The following is a 20,579-nucleotide window of genomic DNA, read 5'->3' as shown; positions in this document are numbered from 1 at the left end:
AATGTGTAATAATTTTCAACCTGCCCACAAATTCATATAATTGGTTCAGAGTATGTTCTGATATTTCAACCTGTGTGTGCCCATCGCTTCTAGTGTGGATGAACAAAATCAACGTGCTCGTGTCCGGTTTGGTCAGCATGTTATAGTGCAATTAACGTACGGTTAAGTGTTGCGTTGTGGCTTTGCCAGCATGCATCTAAAAACATTTGAGTTTTCCCCACCAAGATTTACATGCTAAAATCACCACTGGGTATTGACTCATGTTGTGGTACTCCGAGTTAACAGATAGCAAAAATATAATGAGCATAACATTGTAGGTGGCATACATATCCAACAACAGGCTAACTAGTAATACATTTTAAACAATGTCAGCCAGCGCAAGGTGATGCCATAAAATGAACAAGTTTTGTTTTGGGCCAAGTGGCAAGCTGTCCACACCCACATACACTTGAAATTAGCCACTTGCTACATACCTTACACATTTTTGCAGTTCAGATGTACATCTTCACTGTAGGTCAAAGATTCTGGGTTGTCGAATGGCATGTGAACTATGAAAAAAATATTTTATATCTCGAATGTGTTTATAGCGGCTAAGAAACGGAAAAAACGTATGCGCTTTCTTTCCTTTTCAGCAGCTCTTACCCCAGTTTCACTACGGGACTTATAGCAAAGAGTTAAAGCTAGCAAATATATTTATAACTAACCCTTCTGTCTGTAGTTGTATTATTTTCCTTGTCTGGGGAGCATTCAAGAACCGAATGCTGCTGTGAATAGATAGTATGTGTTTCTCCAATGAGCCAGACAACATAGATATTGACGTCAGAAATGACAGCTCACAAAAGATAAAGGCTAAAATATGTTTTATTCAACCTTAGTTTGTCTAGTTACACAGCACAGCAATATGTAACACAGTTAATAGGCTACACATCAGCCAATGTATGATCCTTTTACAATCCCAGAAACCATTGCAAACCCACTCATTCTAAATACTTGTACAGTGAAGTTGTAAATGGTAAACAAGGGAGAGATTGACATTACATGGTATTGCACTGAACAAGTTACAACAGAGGGGAAACTAGCAAAAATGCACAAGCATTAATTCTAGAGCATCAGCAGTGGTCACATTCAGGGGAACATAACGGACACCAAAAAGCATTACTGAACTCATTTAGACTCTGTTATTGTAAAGAGATAGATGCCAGAATTTACCTCTGCCTAAAACACAACAATTAAATAAAATATTCTAAAAAGACTACTATACTGAACAAAAATTTAAGCAACATGTAGTGTTGGTCCCATCTTTCATGAGCTGAAATACAAGATCCCAGAAATGTTCCATAAAAAGCTTATTTCTCTAATTGAGTGCACACATTTGTTTACATGCCTGTTAGTGAGCAATTCTCTCTGCCATGATAATCCAGCCACCTGATAGGTGTGGCATATCAAGAAGCTGATTAAACAGAATGATCATTACAAAGGTGCACCTTGTGCTGGGGACAATAAACACCCACAAAAAAATGTGTTGTTTTGTCAAACAACACAATGCTGCAGATGTCTAAAGTGTTGAGCAAGTGTGCAATTGGCATGCTGACTGCTACCCAGTGGGTGGGCCTGGCTCCCAAGTGGGTGTGCCTATGCCCTCCCACTTGGTCATAGGACCACCTATTCCCAAGTGGGTGTGCCCATGCCCAGTCATGTGAAATCCATAGATTAGGGCCTAATTTATTTATTTCAATAGAATGATTTCCTTACATGAACTGTAACTCAGTAAAGTTGTTAATTGTTGCATGTTTTGTTTATATTTTTGTTCAGTCTAGCTAAAATGTAAAAACCTATAGTAAAATCACAACAAAAGATCAGTACTACCTTGAAACTATAACTTAATCGGAGCTGGCTTGTTTTGGTAAAGAAGAATGAGGTGAGGTATGAATGAATACTGCCTCTTCTATTTCAAGGTGTCAACAGGTCTTCCAGTGCACTGTTCTGACTACACAATTATGGGGGCAGGGTGAGTAGCATTGCAGTTTGGTCAGTTTGTAGGTGTGTGTGTGTGTGTACATGTTTGGGGGAGGGTGTTGAGTTTGTTTTTTGTGCCAGGAAAAGATTGGCATCAACTATTATTCCGGTCATGTGTGTGTGTGTGTGTGTGTGTGTGTATATGCATGTTGAAATAAATGTGTGTGTGTGTTCTCGCCTAGTTCACAATGGCAGACGAGCACATCTTGTTGATCCCACAGAGCCTGGATCCCCTGTACAGGTAGTAGTAACCCTGGAAGGAAGGAACAGGCAACAAGACATGAACACAAAAATACACGTCAAAACTTCTATTTGCACAATATGTTCCAAGAGTTCAGGCTTGACTTCACTCAGAAAAAAAGGGTTCCAAAAGGGTTCGGCGGCTGTCCCCACAGAAGCTATTTTAGATCCAAGTAAAATTATTTGGGGTTCCACGTAGAACCCTCTGTGGAAAGGAGCAGGTAATGGCGCCGGAAGAGATGGCTGCCGGTTTACGGTCCCCGAACTAATTGTGCTAGTGTCTGTTTTTTCGCGTTATTTGTAACTTATTTTGTACATAATGTTTCTGCCACCGTCTCCTATGACCGAAAAGAGCTTCTAGATATTATCAGGACAGTGATTACTCACCCCGTACTAGAATATTTTTTTCTTTAACGAGTCAGACGCAAAGGATTTACTTCAGACAAGGCCCTAATCCCTGTCATTGGCATGAAAAGGAGACGGAGATATCAGGGACGTAGGTCTGGGTGCCTTGTAAGGAACCGACGATGAGTGTGTAATCTGCCTCTACCAACATAAAATCATTGGATAACAAAATAGATGCGCTACAAGCATGTACAGTGAGGGAAAAAAGTATTTGATCCCCTGCTGATTTGTACGTTTGCCCACTGACAAAGAAATTGTCAGTCTATAATTTTAATGGTAGGTTTATTTGAACAGTGAGAGACAGAATAACAACAAAAAAAATCTAGAAAAAACGTATGTCAAAAATGTTATAAATTGATTTGCATTTTAATGAGGGAAATAAGTATTTGACCCCCTCTCAATCAGAAAGATTTCTGGCTCCCAGGTGTCTTTTATACAGGTAACGAGCTGAGATTAGGAGCACACTCTTAAAGGGAGTGCTCTTAATCTCAGTTTGTTACCTGTATAAAAGACCTGTCCACAGAAGCAATCACTCAGATTCCAAACTCTCCACCATGGCCAAGACCAAAGAGCTCTCCAAGGATGTCAGGGACAAGATTTTAGACCTACACAAGGCTGGAATGGGCTACAAGACCATCGCCAAGCAGCTTGGTGAGAAGGTGACAACAGTTGGTGCGATTATTCGCAAATGGAAGAAACACAAAAGAACTGTCAATCTCCCTCGGCCTGGGGCTCCATGCAAGATCTCACCTCGTGGAGTTGCAATGATCATGAGAATGGTGAGGAATCAGCCCAGAACTACACGGGAGGATCTTGTCAATGATCTCAAGGCAGCTGGGACCATAGTCACCAAGAAAACAATTGGTAACATACTAGGCCGTGAAGGACTGAAATCCTGCAGCGCCCGCAAGGTCCCCCTGCTCAAGAAAGCACATATACATGCCCGTCTGAAGTTTGCCAATGAACATCTGAATGATTCAGAGGACAACTGGGTGAAAGTGTTGTGGTCAGATGAGACCAAAATGGAGCTCTTTGGCATCCACTCAACTCGCCGTGTTTGGAGGAGGAGGAATGATGCCTATGACCCCAAGAACACCATCCCCACCGTCAAACATGGAGGTGAAAACATTATGCCTTGAGGGTGTTTTTCTGCTAAGGGGACAGGACAACTTCACCGCATCAAAGGGACGATGGACGGGGCCATGTACCGTCAAATCTTGGGTGAGAACCTCCTTCCCTCAGCCAGGGCATTGAAAATGGGTCATGGATGGGTATTCCAGCATGACAATGACCCAAAACACACAGCCAAGGCAACAAAGGAGTGGCTCAAGAAGAAGCACATTAATGTCCTGGAGTGGCTTAGCAGACTCCAGACCTTAATCCAATAGAAAATCTGTGGAGAGAGCTGAAGGTTCGAGTTGCCAAACGTCAGCCTCGAAACCTTAATGACTTGGAGAAGATCTGCAAAGAGGAGTGGGACAAAATCCCTCCTGAGATGTGGGCAAACCTGGTGACCAACTACAAGAAACATCTGACCTTGTGATTGCCAACAAGGGTTTTGCCACCAAGTACTAAGTCGTGTTTTGCAGAGGAGTCAAATACTTATTTCTCATTAAAATGAAAATCAATTTATAACATTTTTGACATGCGTTTTTCTGGATTTTGTTGTTGTTATTCTGTCTCTCACTGTTCAAATAAACCTACCATTAAAATTATAGACTGATCATTTCTTTGTCAGTGGGCAAACGTACAAAATCAGCAGGGGTTCAAATACTTTTTTCACTCACTGTATATCCTACCAACGGGACATAAAACAATGTAATATCTTATGTTTCACCAAGTTGTGGCTGAACGACGACATGAATAACATACCGCTGGCGGGTTTAATGCTTCTTCGGCAGGATAGAACAGCAGCCTCTGGTAAGACCAGGGGTGGCGGTCTATGTATATTCGTAAACAACAGCTGGTGCACGTTATCTAAGGACGTCTCAAGGTTCATGATAAGTTATACTTTACACCATTTACCAAGAGAGTTTTCATCTATATTCTTCGTATCTGTCTATTTACCACCACAAACCGATGCTGGCACTAAGACCGCACTCAATGAGCTGTATATGGCCATAAACAAACAGGAAAACACTCATCCAGAGGCGGCGCACCTAGTGGCCGGGGACTTTAATGCAGGGAAACTTAAATCTGTTTTACATCATTTCTACCTGCATGTTAAATGTGCAACCAGAGGGCAATTTTTTATTTATTTAATAAAATAAACTCTGGACCACCTTTACTCCACACACACACAAAGCTCTCCCTCGCCCTCCATTTGGCAAATCAGACCATAATTCCATCCTCCCGATTCCTGCTTACAAGCAAAAACTAAAAACAGGAAGCACCAATGACTCAGTAAATAAATAAAAAAAGTGGTCAGATGAAGCAGATTTTTTATTTTATTTATTTTTTATTTAACCAGGTAGGCTAGTTGAGAACACCTTTATTTAACCAGGTAGGCTAGTTGAGAACACCTTTATTTAACCAGGTAGGCTAGTTGAGAACACCTTTATTTAACCAGGTAGGCTAGTTGAGAACACCTTTATTTAACCAGGTAGGCTAGTTGAGAACACCTTTATTTAACCAGGTAGGCTAGTTGAGAACACCTTTATTTAACCAGGTAGGCTAGTTGAGAACACCTTTATTTAACCAGGTAGGCTAGTTGAGAACACCTTTATTTAACCAGGTAGGCTAGTTGAGAACACCTTTATTTAACCAGGTAGGCTAGTTGAGAACAAGTTCTCATTTGCAACTGCGACCTGGCCAAGATAAAGCATAGCAGTGTGAACAAACAGAGTTACACATGGAGTAAACAATTAACAAGTCAATAACACAGTAGAAAAAAAGGGGAGTCTATATAAATTGTGTGCAAAAGGCATGAGGAGGTAGGCGAATAATTACAATTTTGCAGATTAACACTGGAGTGATAAATGATCAGATGGTCATGTACAGGTAGATATATTGGTGTGCAAAAGAGCAGAAAAGTAATGCTAAACTACAGGACTGTTTTGCTAGCAGACTGGAATAGGTTCCAGGATTCTTCCGATGGCATTCATGAGGACACAACATCAGTCAATGGTTTCATCATTAAGTGCATCTACGACGTCGTCCCCACAGTGACTGTACGTACATACCCCAGCCAGGAGCCAAGGATTACAGGCAACATCCGCACTGAGCTGCTTTCAAGGAGCGGGACTCTAACATGAAAGCTTATAAGAAATCCAGCTATGCCCTCCGACGAACCATCAAACACAGGCCTAAGACTGAGTCGTACTACACTGGCGCCGACGCTCGTCGGATGTGGCAGGGCTTGCAAACTACTACAGACTACAAAGAGAAGCACAGCCGCGAGCTGCCCTGTGAAACAAGCCTACCAGACAAGCTAAATTACTTCTTAGAGATCTTTAAACGGGTCAACATTCACAAGGTCGCAGGGCCAGACGGATTACCAGGACGTGTACTCAGAGCATACGCTGACCAACTGGCAAGTGTCTTCACTGACATTTTCAACCTATCCCTGACGGAGTCTTTACTACCAACATGTTTCAAGCAGACCACCATAGTCACTGTGCCCAAGAACACCAAGGTAACCTGCCTAAAATGAATACCAACCCGTAGCAGTCATGTCTGTAGCTTTGAAAGGCTGGTCATGGCTCACATCAACACCATTATCCCAGAAACCCTAGACCCACTCCAATTTGCATACCGCCCCAACAGATCAACAGATGATGCAATCTCTATTGCGATATTGCAGAGCAGGCGAGAGCAAGGCTGCAGTGCATCTGGTGAAGGACATGCACACTCGACCATCCACTGAATGACCTGCTCCCTCCAAAAAGAGGTAACTGCACCACCAGGCTCCTGAGAAACAGCCAAGAACTGTCCTGTATTACTCCCTGTACGAACCACTGCTCTACCCACTGCTATCAGACTGTATAATAACTCTAGCTCTTAAATGGTTCTCCCAAAAAATATATATTTTTAAAACCATTTTAATATTTAAAATTTCCATCATGAAAAATATCCTGTAATGTTTACAATTGTTCAATATTCTATTTGTCACGTATTATGCGTTATGTATTTTAAAAGAGTGTTTTGCAGTTATTAGTAATGTACATTTAGCATTTCTTCAGTTTAATCTGTGAGCAAGAGAAAAAAAAACTCCACATTGCCCTTTCCCACCTGGACAAAAGGAACACCTATGTGAGAATGCTATTCATTGACTACAGCTCAGCGTTTAACACCATAGTGCCCTCAAAGCTCATCACTAAGCTAAGGACGCTGGGACTAAACACCCCCCTCTGCAACTGGATCCTGGACTTCCTGATGGGCCACCCCTAGGTGATAAGGGTAGGTAACAACACATCCGCCACACTGATCCCCAACACGGGGGCCCCTCAGGGGTGCATGCTCAGTCCCCTCCTGTACTCCCTGTTCACTCAGGACTGCATGGCCAAGCACGACTCCAACACCATCATTAAGTTTGCCGAAGACACAACAATGGTAGGCCTGATCACCAACAATGATGAGACAGCCTATAGGGAGGAGATCAGAGACCTGGCCGTGTGGTTCCAGGACAACAACCTCTCCCTCAATGTGATCAAGACAAAGGAGATGATTGTGGACTACAGGAAGAGGAGGACCGAGCACGCCCCCATTCTCATTGACAGGGCTGTAGTGAAGCAGGTTGAGAGCTTCAAATTCCTTGGTGTACACATCAGCAAACTAACATGGTCCAAACTAGAGGTCGACCGATTAATCAGAATGGACGATTATTTAGGGCTGATGTCAAGTTTTCATAACAACCGGAAATCAGTATTTTTGGGCGACAATTTTTTTTTTACACCTTTATTTAAATCTTTATTTAACTAGGCAAGTCAGTTAATAACACATTCTTATTTTCAATGACGGCCTAGGAACGTTGGGTTAACTGGCTCGTTCAGGGGCAGAAAGACACATTTTCACATTGTCAGCTCCAGGGATCCAATCTTGCAACCTGTCACAAACAGTTAACTAGTCCAACGCAATAACGACCTGCTTCTCTCTCGTTGCACTCCACAAGGAGACTGCCTGTTACGCAAATGCAGTAAGCCAAGGTAAGTTGCTAGCTAGCATTAAACTTATCTTATAAAAAACAATCAATCATAATCACTAGTTAACTACACATGGTTGATGATATTACTAGATATTATCTAGCGTGTCCTGTTTTGTATATAATCTGACTGAGCATACAAGCATACAAGTATCTAAGTATCTGACTGAGCGGTGGTAGGCAGAAGCAGGCGCGTAAACATTCATTCAAACAACACTTTAGTGCATTTTACCAGCTGCTCTTCGTTGTGCGTCAAGCATTGCGCTGTTTATGACTTCAAACCTATCAACTCCCGAGATGAGGCTGGCTAGTTAGCGTTTCAAACTTCACTCGCTCTGAGCCTTGGGTTGGTTGTTTCCCTTGCTCTGCATGGGTAACGCTGCTTCGATGTGGTGGCTGTGGTCGTTGTGTTGCTGGTTCGAGCCCAGGGAGGAGCGAGGAGAGGGACGGAAGCTATACTGTTACACTGGCAATATTAAAGTGCCTATAAGAACATCTAATAGTCAAAGGTTAATGAAATACAAATGGTATAGAGGGAAATAGTCCTATAATAACTATAACCTAAAACTTCTTACCTGGGAATATTGAAGACTCATGTTAAAAGGAACCACCAGCTTTCATATGTTCTCATGTTCTGAGCAAGGAACTGAAACGTTAGCTTTCTAACATAGCACATATTGCACTTTTACGTTCTTCTCCAACATTGTTTTTGCATTATTTAAACCAAATTGAACATGTTTCATTATCTACTTGAGGCTAAGCTGATTTTGATGTATTATATTAAGTTAAAATAAGTGTTTTTTTTTCAGTATTGTTGTAATTGTCATTATTACAAACATTTTTTTAAATTTAAATGTTTTTTTATTTTTAAATCTGCCGATTAATCGGTATCGGCTTTTTTGGTCCGCCAATAAAATCGGTATCAGCATTAAAATCATAATCGGTCGACCTCTAGTCCAAACACACCAAGAGTGTCGTGAAGAGGGCACGACAAAGCCTATTCCTCCTCAGGATACTGAAAAGATTTGGTATGGGTCCTGAGATCCTCAAAAAGTTCTACAGCTGCACCATTGAGAGCATCCTGACTTGTTGCATCAATGCCTGTTATGGAAACTGCTCAGCCTCCGAACCGCAAGGCACTACAGAGGGTAGTGCATATGGTCCAGTACATCACTTGGGCCAAGCTGCCATCCAGGACCTCTATACCAGGCGGTGTCAGAAGAAAGCCCTACAAATTGTCAAAAAGACTTCAGCCACCCTAGTCATAGATTGTTCTCTCAGTTACCGCACGGCAAGCGGTACCGGAGCGCCAAGTCTAGGTCCAAAAGACTTCTTAACATCTTCTTCCCCCAAGTCATAAGACTCCTGAACAGCTTTTCAAATGGATACCCAGACTATTTGTATTGCCCCCCCCCCCCCCCCCCCCTTTTACGCTGCTGCTACTCTCTGTTTATCATCTTTGCATAGTCACTTTAACTCTACCTACATGTACATATTAGCTCAACTCACCGGTGCCCCAGCTCATTGACTCTGTACCGGTACCACCTGTATTGTTATTTTACTGCTGCTCTTTAATTATTTGTTACTTGTATTTTTTACACTTATTTCTCTTTAACTGCAATGTTGGTTAAGGGCTTGTGAGTAGGCATTTCACTGCCTGTTGTTTTCGGCGCATGTGACAAATAACATTTGTTTTGAAATGGAACCCAAAATGGTTCTATTTGGAACCAAAAGGATTCTACCTGGAACCAAAGGGGGGTTCAGCCGAAATAACCCTTTTTGGTTCTTGATAGCACCTTTTTTCTAAGAGTAGGTTTTATGCATGCATTGTAAACAAATACACTGTTTGCAAATCCCCACATAACTCCTTGTCATAGAGATTCACTGTGACAGCTTCCTCTTACCTGTTCTCCATAGTCCTCTCCCCAGCTGTTCTTGATGGCCCAGAAAGGCTTGCCTTGACCTGTACACAGAAACAACCAGACACACATGACTCACACATTCTGACTCATCAGTGTTGTTATTACGCTAGGCTAATGTAAGGTAAATAAGTAGTCAGTCTCACGTTCTCCGTAGCCCACGAGCAGCACTGCATGGTCAATCATCCAGGGGTTGCAAAATATCTTCAGAGGGTGGGACACGCCCTTCCTGTAGAACTGAGGAGAAACAAGGAGAGAAAAGCAGGTGGGATTAGATAGATAGATACTAGTCACTTCATTGTTCAGTTGTGTTTTAGTGATGCTAATTTAAGTATCAATAAGGAGCATACTGCAGTGAGGCCTGTTACCTGCATTGCGAATGCGTTCAGGGCCACAGATACTGGTCCGTTCTCAGCCAGCCAAGCAGCGATTTCTAAACATAAAAAGGGAAGGAAACCAAGATTAACACATGAAGCCAACCCTCTTCCATCTGTACCGCATTGTTCAATCTTCATCCAAACCTTCAACCTATCATCTGTACCGCATTGTTCAACCTATCATCTGTACCGCATTGTTCAACCTATCATCTGTACCGCATTGTTCAACCTATCATCTGTACCGCATTGTTCAACCTATCATCTGTACCGCATTGTTCAACCTATCATCTGTACCGCATTGTTCAACCTATCATCTGTACCGCATTGTTCAACCTATCATCTGTACCACATTGTTCAACCTATCATCTGTACCACATTGTTCAACCTATCATCTGTACCGCATTGTTCAACCTATCATCTGTACCGCATTGTTCAACCTATCATCTGTACCGCATTGTTCAACCTATCATCTGTACCGCATTGTTCAACCTATCATCTGTACCGCATTGTTCAACCTATCATCTGTACCGCATTGTTCAACCTATCATCTGTACCGCATTGTTCAACCTATCATCTGTACCACATTGTTCAACCTATCATCTGTACCACATTGTTCAACCTATCATCTGTACCGCATTGTTCAACCTATCATCTGTACCGCATTGTTCAACCTATCATCTGTACCGCATTGTTCAACCTATCATCTGTACCACATTGTTCAACCTATCATCTGTACCACATTGTTCAACCTATCATCTGTACCGCATTGTTCAACCTATCATCTGTACCGCATTGTTCAACCTATCATCTGTACCACATTGTTCAACCTATCATCTGTACCACATTGTTCAACCTATCATCTGTACCACATTGTTCAACCTATCATCTGTACCACATTGTTCAACCTATCAACCTATCATCTGTACCACATTGTTCAGTCTTCATCCAAACCTTCAACCTATCATCTGTACCACATTGTTCAATCATCATCCAAACCTTCAACCTATCATCTGTACCACATTGTTCAATCATCATCCAAACCTTCAACCTATCATCTGTACCACATTGTTCAATCATCATCCAAACTTTCAACCTATCATCTGTACCACATTGTTCAACCTATCATCTGTACCACATTATTCAACCTATCATCTGTACCACATTGTTCAATCATCATCCAAACCTTCAACCTATCATCTGTACCGCATTGTTCAATCTTCATCCAAACCTTCAACCTATCATCTGTACCACATTGTTCAATCTTCATCCAAACCTTCAACCTATCATCTGTACCACATTGTTCAATCATCATCCAAACCTTCAACCTATCATCTGTACCACATTGTTCAGTCTTCATCCAAACCTTCAACCTATCATCTGTACCACATTGTTCAATCATCATCCAAACCTTCAACCTATCATCTGTACCACATTGTTCAATCTTCATCCAAACCTTCAACCTATCATCTGTGTCTTTCTCTCGGTGTACCCTATCCACTCGGCTCTCTCTCACACTACTTTTTTCAAAGTGTTGTTCTCCTTCCACTCGCCGTTCTCGTCCTTGGACAGCTCCACGGAGCTGTTGATGTAGGCGGTGACTTTGTCTGTGGTGAAGTCACAGCTCTGCTTCTTGCCGGTGTAGCTGTAGTCAGTCTCTGTCTCCAGACCACCCAGCTTCTCGATAGCTTCATATGCATTTGATGGAAGCCCGCCCCCACAGGCCTGGTCCACAGTATCACAGTCCACCAGCTCTGTGGGTGACAGGACATTGAACCAATCAATTCAAGGCTCTTATGGAGAAAAGGGAAACAGTACTGTTGTACAGGTAAGTGTATGATACCTACAAATGCTTGTGCTTACCTTGCTCAGAGAGAGACACTAGTTTACCCGTTTTCACAAACCACTGGCCCTCAATGTTTCCTGTCACTGAGAATGCCCAGCAAGAACCACACATGCCCTGCAATACAAACCACACAATCAGTCATAAACACACAGGCCTTACCTACCTCCACATTTTCCATGAATTGTGTCATATCTACAGTATGAATGAAAGTATGACTTTTGCGTACCTATAAATGTTTAGTGAACCATCAAAGCAGAGTCATTAATACTTTATGAATGCTATATAAAGCCTTAAGTTTATTTGCCCGATCAGAAATACAAATCATACATACAGTGGGGCAAAAAAGTATTTAGTCAGAAACCAATTGTGCAAGTTCTCCCACTTAAAAAGATGAGAGAGGCCTGTAATTTTCATCATAGGTACACTTCAACTATGACAGACAAAATGAGAAAAAAGAAAATCCAGAAAATCACATTGTAGGATTTTTAATGATTTGATTTGCAAATTATGGTGGAAAATAAGTATTTGGTCACCTACAAACAAGCAAGATTTCTGGCTCTCACAGACCTGTAACTTCTTCTTTAAGAGGCTCCTCTGTCCTCCACTCGTTACCTGTAATAATGGCACCTGTTTGAACTTGTTATCAGTATAAAAGACACCTGTCCACAACCTCAGTCACACTCCAAACTCCACTATGGCCGAGACCAAAGAGCTGTCAAAGGACACCAGAAACAAAATTGTAGACCTGCACCAGGCTGGGAAGACTGAATCTGCAAAAGGCAGCTTCTGTCTGAAGTTTGCTAGAGAGCATTTGGATGATCCAGAAGAAGATTAGGAGAATGTCATATGGTCAGATGAAACCAAAATATAACTTTTTGGTAAAAACTCAACTCGTCGTGTTTGGAGGACTGGAGAATGAGAAGAATGGGAAGAATGGAGAATGCCGAGTTGCATCCAAAGAACACCATACCTACTGTGAAGCATGGGGGTGGAAACATGATGCTTTGGGGCTGTTTTTCTGCAAAGGGACCAGGACGACTGATCCGTGTAAAGGAAAGAATGAATGGGGCCATGCATCGTGAGATTTTGAGTGAAAACCTCCTTCCATCAGCAAGGGCATTGAAGATGAAACGTGGCTGGGTCTTTCAGCATGACAATGATCCCAAACACACCGCCCGGGCAACGAAGGAGTGGCTTCGTAAGAAGCATTTCAAGGTCCAGGAGTGGCCTAGCCAGTCTCCAGATCTCTACCTCATAGAAAATCTTTGGAGGGAGTTGAAAGTCTGTGTTGCCCAGCAACAGCCCCAAAACATCACTGCTCTAGAGGAGATCTGCATGGAGGAATGGGCCAAAACACCAGCAACAGTGTGTGAAAACCTTACAGAAAACGTTTGACCTCTGTCATTGCCAACAAAGGGTATATAACAAAGTATTGAGATAAACTTTTGTTATTGACCAAATACTTATTTTCCACCATAATTTGCAAATAAATTCATTAAAAATCCTACAATGTGATTTTCTGGATTTTTTTTCTCATTTTGTCTGTCATAGTTGAAGTGCACCTATGATGAAAATTACAGGGCTCTCTCATCTTTTTAAGTGGGAGAACTTGCACAATTGGTGGCTGAGTAAATACTTTTTTGCCCCACTGTAAACATTTACAGTCGTACCTGTAGTCATTTCTAGTCTGTAAGACAATCTCTAAACCCGGTCCTACCTGGTTCTTGACGGGGCTGACCGCTCCATGCTCTCTCCAGTCCCAGTTGGGCGGGGCGGGGCCACGGGGCATGGCTGCAGGCTTCATGGACTGCTGGAGGTTCTGCTGGCTCAGCAGGGGGTTCAGGTACAGAGTCCTAAACTCCTCCTCTGGAGGGAGAGAAAAAGAGGGTCGAGGGAGGAGAGGAAGAAGAGAGAAGGATTATTCACAGTGTACAGCTGAGGAGTTGTACTGTAGCTTTGTGGAACTAGCTTAGAGCTCTGCTACCCGACCAGAGCCCGACGGGCCCCGACATTATACATTGGGTTAGGGCTGGGTAGGGTCTGTTTTTTCATTAATAACTAGGGTACGGTCAGGACTCGGGTGTCATTAAATTGATCACTAACATTTTGAAGCTGAGCCATTTGCTCATGCTCTGCTGCCGACTAAGGTCAAACATGGTGTCAGAGGTGTTTCAACCTCGTCAAATACAAGTCAGGAGACACTCAGAGAGCATGCAGAACAAGCTGCATGCAGGGAGTGAGTGACAGACAGAGAGGAGCAGCTAATAGATTTACTAACGGAGGAGGTTATTTCTGATTTGGGGTTTTGAGCCGGGGCTTAAATTTGGCAGAAGTAATCGGGCCATTGGTAGGGTGGGGCCTGAGCGCCACAGGCATGGGTAGGGCTCTGGATTCAAATCCATTCCTATGCAAGGCTCTAAATCAACTACGTAGAAGAGAAATTACTCAACAGATTAGCTCTCTTTGCAAGGGAACATGTTTTAAACTGTCACAGAATCACACACAGGAAGTGCTGTTGCTCCAGAGAGGGCAGACAGTGAGCTCTCCAGCACGCTCAGTGGTTGTTCTGGAATTGCTTCAGGCTTGTTAATCTGCATTCTCACACATGTGCGTGCACACACACACACACCTGTGAGGTCGCTGAACTTGGTGACCCCGTACTCGGCTGTGCCCTGGTCCAGAGACTGGAGCTTCTCGGCAGTCTTCAAGTTCTCATGGAAGACACGCAGCCGCCGGTCAGCCTCTGTAGCAGCAAAGGTCAGACAAAAATGTTATGTTTAGATGTTTTACCATCTCATCTGTGGAGGTGGATGGATGGTATTGTGTAAAATGATGGATTGACATTTCTCTCTCACCCTCTTGGCTGCTGTAAGTCCTATTGTATCTGACCATGAACTCTTTGAACTGACCCAGAAGCTCCACAGAATCCACTGACTCCTGTCACAAAAGACAAGTTGATTATTCACAAGTAGATTAAATATTTACACATACAGAATAAAAGAGAAACTCAAAAACACACAAACGCTATGTTTTCTATTACCTCAACTGGTTTGGTGGAGAGGGGCAGAAATTCAACTTTGTTGGTCTCAACTGGTTTGGGATCAACTGGAAACCAATGATCATGAAAAACAATTAGGATGTAGCTATGAGTATTTATACAAACAATCCCGAAACAAATAAATGCACAAAGGTAACTTTAGTTCCACAGTTGAACCAATGACACTAACCTGCTGGCTGGCACTTCTGTTTGAGAAGGGTGGACTTGCTCTCCCAGGGAATGTCCCAGACCTCAAACACACATACCTCTGTCTGACAGAGAACACATCAGCGGAGAGAACATGGTTAGTGAGATAACCTGTTTATTTTATTTAGCTACTGTGTTCATGACTTCTTTATATACAGTATATTAAAACGTAATGTATTGTTATGTGCACTTTAGGGAAATGCCTGTTTAAATGATTCACGTCAAATGAAATGAGCTGTTTAAACAGAGGAATGGTACAGCACACAGGCCACATACAAAGGATATGTAGTGTAATGTTAACAATAATAACTCATTTCCTGTCAACAACAGTCCATTTCTGAACCTATACAGAAGTGAAGCACAGGAGTGAACACCACAGACACTTCGTTCCCTTGACCTTGGAGACATTTCTGATTAAGTTTCTGCTAAGTCATGAAAACAAATACAGCAGGCAGAACAAAGAGGGAACGGTAGCGGTCTGCTTGTGCCCATAGCTGCAGTAACACTGTGTCAAATCCAAGTCATGAGAAGTTATTTATCTTGGTCACATGACTAGTGGAAGGGACAGCTGAACAGACGTTTATAATAACCTACAGTAGACCCTGATACACACACAATGGCCTTGATACTGGGCACTCTTCAGTGTTGCCAGTTTATTTTTAATGAGTGGTTTAGGTATTGCCAATGTTCACTATTGCAAAACATTGGGGTTTTATTTGAGTTGATGAGGAGGCCTCTGATATTAGTTTAGCTGTACTTTCTCTGCAACCCTCTCTCCAACAACCCACACCGTTATCATCCTAAAACAGAAAAACAAACAGACACACACATACTGGCCTCACCTTCAGGTTTTGTTCCTCTGGGTAGAAGTCACAGATCCTCAGTCTGGCAGCCTTTTTACACTGGGTGTTACTTAGTTCCACCGTGATGCTGTATCGAATACCCTTCACCTGCTACAAGGCAGGAAATACACAGTGAAGGTGGCCTCTTTGAAAAAAGAAACAACATCAACTCCGCGGTTTTTGTTTTGCCATCTAGCATACCATTTAGCTCTGACGTCACTTTCAAGACCTAATCCAGTAATTATGGCATTTATAGGCCTGGCTAAACGGGCTGATTATGCTGGAAATTACAGGTATCTTAGTTAGCTTGTCTGGCTGAGACAATAGTTTTGTTGAAACCAGTGTTGGAAGTTACTCTGAAAAGATAGTTTATCACGCTACCAATTACTTCACACTGAAAGACGTTAAACTAAAAAGGTACCCTTAAGAAACATAGTTTACTGAACTAAAATTACCCTGGAAAAGTAGTTCATTACATCCAAACTACTTCGTGATAATATGTAAATCTGAAATGTCAGACTACAAATTGCAAGAACAGATCACATGTTAACAGAATGTGTAACAGCCTATTAAACACAAACTGTTTCAAGTGATCATTTGGCAGATCTGATGCTGAAAAAGCAAGAAAATTCTTGCCTACTTCACCTATATTTTATTTTTGCAAAAAGAGTAGTGTGTAGTTCAAGTAGTTAGCTACATGGCAAAAAAAGTAGTTAACTACTTGAAAGCACTACCTTAACTACCACCAAACTACTGCAAAATGTAGTTTGATTAGTTGAGCCCCACGTTTATAAAATAACTTAATAAATAAAAATGCTTTTTGGCATTAATACGTGTCACATATCATTTTGCAAACAATGTAAAAAAATATATATATCATTGAGTTAATAAAGCCGCATACAAACATGGAATCTTTTTTGTTTTCTTGAGTAAGGGAGCTCCAAAATGCAGGTGTTTCAGCCTAGCTCCGTGCTTTCTGTGGCGGTGGCGCAAGCCAGCAGAAAATACGGAATGTTGCGCCGTGATTGGCTCAGTGTTCAGTCACTCATGGGGACACTACGTCACCGCCAAGTCAAAGGGTAGAGGTCGGAAATTCAAGCCCCTTGGATGCTGCCATACATTAGAAGTGCCCATCCAAGAAGGCTCAAGGTCATTGGTCACAGATAAAAAATAAAATCACGTTATAGCTACAGTAGCTTTGATTGGACTGATCATGTCAACATCATACTTTCAAAATCTTAGCTAGCAGTCATCATCATGAATCAAGTTGACAATCCACTGGCAAATACTTTTTAATCCTTGTCATATGAAGATAAATAATAAAGAGAAATTATAGATAAAACGTATCGGTGCTCATCGGCCATAAATATTACACAACAAGTTTGAAATCAACAATGAGTGGTTTGGAAGGAATCACTGGCTAACTGCAAGCATTGCAACGCAATCATTAGCCTGCTGTTCAGTGGAGTAGCTGTGTTGTCCCAAGCCAAATTTAAGGGTGTCTTTTCCTAGTTTAAAATGATAAACATTCAACATTGGCCATGCTGTCACTGAACCATGCAATGCCCAAAACAACTTAACTCGAAACTGCAAAATCTAACTTTAGGGAGTTCAAGACAACTGGGAATTGGGAAAAACGAGTACGACTGGGAAAATATGTTTTGAACTTTCATCCAACTCCGAATTGTAAATCGGGAACTCTGGCCTCTTTCTAGAGCTACGACCTGAAGATCACTGACGTCATCATGATTCAACCCCCCCAGAGAATGCAGAGAATGCCAGACTAAATTTGCCCACAAAAGGACCAACACGCCACAACTAGGAGAGTCCAAAAATGTCTTGTATGCTGCTGCATAAATGATGTAATATGCCAGAGAGATATGTATACTGTAGCTAAGAAAGTAATACTAAGTGTATGTTGTGTATTAAGCTGCTAGTAGCCCATGTGCCTCACCCTAATAATTTGGTCCATTTTTTCCTCTTAATTTCGTGTACTGTTCTGACTTGGTGGTGCACATGTAGCCTATAACCTGTTTTAGCGAAATGTAATCATTGAATATTGTAAGACCTTTTATTGTCTGCTTATATGCCCCATTGATTTATCCTACGGTTCTGACTTGGTGTACAGGGAGAACACTAAGAACGGCCCATGTTCTGAATTCTGTCGCTGTACATTTCAAAAGTGCTGATCAAATATTTATATTGACTTCGTCCGTCCTAGCTCACTCATTAATGGCTTAATTGAAATTACGAATTGCCTCTTATCTGCTTGTTATCCCCTTATGCCATAGTTTGTACATCTCAATTATCTGTAGAAAGCACATTTGTTTAAGCAAGTCAACCATGTTTTTTTAAAGTCAGTAAATGAGGCTGAATGAATTGTTTCGCTGCCAGACAAGACTGAGCTGATAGCCTGTTTGTGGGCACTGTTTGTCACCATTATAGTACAATGAATGTATTGTTTAGTGTTGTGGCTTTGCTGGCATCATCCCACATGTATTTATTTTTGCCATGCCAAGATTTACATGCTAAAATTGCCAGTGGATAGGAGTCATGGGACACTGGCATTATTCCTGTGGACATAAAATGTCATGTGGATATAGAGAGGCCTTTCAGGCTATAGTCATTAGCAGTGGTGATTTTAGCATGTAAATCTTGGTGGGTGGAATGCATGCCAACAAAGCCACAAAAAAATGTGGGGCTCCACCTGCCCTGAATGACGGGTCGCCACTGTTCATTAGGCAGTATGAATAGGCTTAGCTAACCATGTGGAAAACTTCACTGAAAGCATTGTTAAATATTAAGAGTGCTTGGTTGGGCTGCAGTAGAACAATTTAGGCTGAGTTACACAGATGTCATGCAGTTCAGATGCACTAGCACAGGTTGGTGCGCTCTGACGTAGGCGGCGGTATTATCTAACGAAATCAAATCTGTGATGGCCTATTCGCCACATATTATGGCCTACAATCATAATGGACATAAACGTCATTGTAGGCTAATAACATGTAATTATTTACATAGCACAAGTTATGACATTACAATAAACAAATATTAATTTTCACAAGACTGTAGTCTACCTGTTTACTGGCAGAGAGGATCTTGCTAACTCTGCGAACGTGCATCGCATTGGACCCCATGTTATAGCGCTCTTCTGCAAACTTCAGTGCCTTCTTTAGACCTGGGTCGTTTTCCGACAAACGGACGGCAGACCCGGGTGCCCCCATCAAAGGGCCATCCAAATCGGCCAGAACCGAGCCCAAAACCGCTAGGATTAGGCAAAGAAGAACAGGGTGGCGAAATCCGACGTCCATGTTGACTCGTCTGTTTGTAGAGCAGTAAAACTCCAACCGAGGGTGGACGGTGAGATTATAAAATGGGATTTTTGTTTTCCTAGTTACCTATCAATGCCACAACAAATCAGAAGACCGCCCCAAATAGAAATGGTTACACAATGGTTACAATGGCCGTGTTCGAGAGGATCAAACCCGCAATGTATCATGGGTAAATTCTGACTGACTGACCGAGCTACAATAGTTAGTAGTCATTGATGGGTGATTTGTAGATCAGTCAGTCGGCAGTAGCCTGCAATCGTTTTGATGCTCTGAAACACGGCCATTGTTGTCTGAAACAACGACGGAACAATGGTGCGCGGAGCTACAGGGACTGGAAATATGCAGATACCACCCTCTGCATCCTACTGCTGCCTTGCTTCTGAAGCTAAATAGGGTTGGTTCTGGTCAGTCCCTGGATGGGAGACCAGATGCTGCTGGAAGTAGTGGTGGAGAGCCAGTAGGAAGCACCCTTTCCTCTGGTCTAAAAAATAATCCCAATGCCCCAGGGCAGTGTAGATTGCAATCTTTCGGATGGGAAGTTAAACGGGTGTCCTGACTCTCCGAGGTCACTAAAGATCCCATGGCATTTATTGTAAGCGTATGCATGTTAACCCTGGTGTCCTGGCTAAATTCTCATTCTGGCCCTCAAACCATCACGGTCACCTAATAATCTACTATTCCCCAGGTCGTTGCTGTAAATGAGAACGTGTTCTCAGTCAATTTACCTGGTAAATTAAGGGTTAAAAAAAAGAATAATAATAATAAGATATTAATACATATAATATTTGAATTAATATCCATTCCAGAGACAATAAATTGTTAATATCCTATTGTGAAGAGACTGGCTCAGACTTGGTGCCAAATTTTGAAATATTTCAACATCCAAAATATTACTCAACACCTCTGAAGTCTGTGATGAACTATTCCTTATGCAGATAAAGGAGAAATAACTTGTGCTGGTATGGGTGATACTGATATCAGTTTAGTGTTCTGTTTTGCCAGTTAACTGCTTGTATTCTTGTTTACTTCTTGTTTAATGATGGGTTATTTTGCAAACACAGGCCTTAGATTTTGAAGATAAAATATTAATTTAGATTTGTTTTTAAATTTCACATCCATTTAAGTAAAGATGTTTATATGTATATATACATATGCTTTAAATATATACAGTGGGGCAAAAAAGTATTTAGTCAGCCACCAATTGTGCAAGTTCTCCCACTT

The 20,579-nt window shown here is 41.9% G+C and overlaps 1 protein-coding gene across 2 annotated transcripts; it reads right to left on the bottom strand.

Moving 5' to 3' along the window:
• Positions 1–843: 843 nt before the first annotated feature.
• Positions 844–20,030, bottom strand: LOC110504665 (cathepsin F). Of its 2 annotated transcripts, none has more exons than XM_021583434.3 (13): positions 19,104–20,030; positions 16,027–16,137; positions 15,168–15,249; positions 14,981–15,045; positions 14,796–14,877; positions 14,570–14,683; positions 13,658–13,806; positions 11,958–12,054; positions 11,648–11,848; positions 10,089–10,153; positions 9,867–9,957; positions 9,706–9,764; positions 844–2,269 (listed from the first exon to the last, which is right to left on the bottom strand). In XM_021583434.3, the coding sequence occupies exons 1-13, from the start codon at positions 19,335–19,337 to the stop codon at positions 2,195–2,197; spliced, it is 1,425 nt and encodes a 474-aa protein (XP_021439109.3). In that variant the 5' UTR covers positions 19,338–20,030; the 3' UTR covers positions 844–2,194. The 2 variants fall into 2 exon arrangements, with proteins under 2 accessions (XP_021439109.3, XP_021439111.3); XM_021583436.3 differs by having other exon boundaries at positions 14,796–14,874.
• Positions 20,031–20,579: the final 549 nt, after the last annotated feature.

The sequence above is a fragment of the Oncorhynchus mykiss genome, chromosome 25 (assembly GCF_057628025.1).
Source record: "Oncorhynchus mykiss isolate SJ-2025 chromosome 25, ASM5762802v1, whole genome shotgun sequence".
Taxonomy (NCBI): domain Eukaryota; kingdom Metazoa; phylum Chordata; class Actinopteri; order Salmoniformes; family Salmonidae; genus Oncorhynchus; species Oncorhynchus mykiss.
Note: the sequence above shows the minus strand (reverse complement) of the source record. Positions and strands in the feature narration are given on the sequence as shown.

What these genes read in the sequence shown, in the direction of transcription:
- LOC110504665 (XM_021583434.3), bottom strand. Translation starts at nt 19,337, where the DNA reads ATGGACGTCGGATTTCGCCACCCTGTTCTTCTTTGCCTAATCCTAGCG. An exon ending in TCTCCACCAAACCAGTTGAG is followed by an intron (nt 14,878 to 14,980) that starts GTAATAGAAAAC and finishes CTTTTGTGACAG; the next exon opens with GAGTCAGTGGATTCTGTGGA. An exon ending in GCTGTCCAAGGACGAGAACG is followed by an intron (nt 10,154 to 11,647) that starts GCGAGTGGAAGG and finishes TTTTATGTTTAG; the next exon opens with AAATCGCTGCTTGGCTGGCT.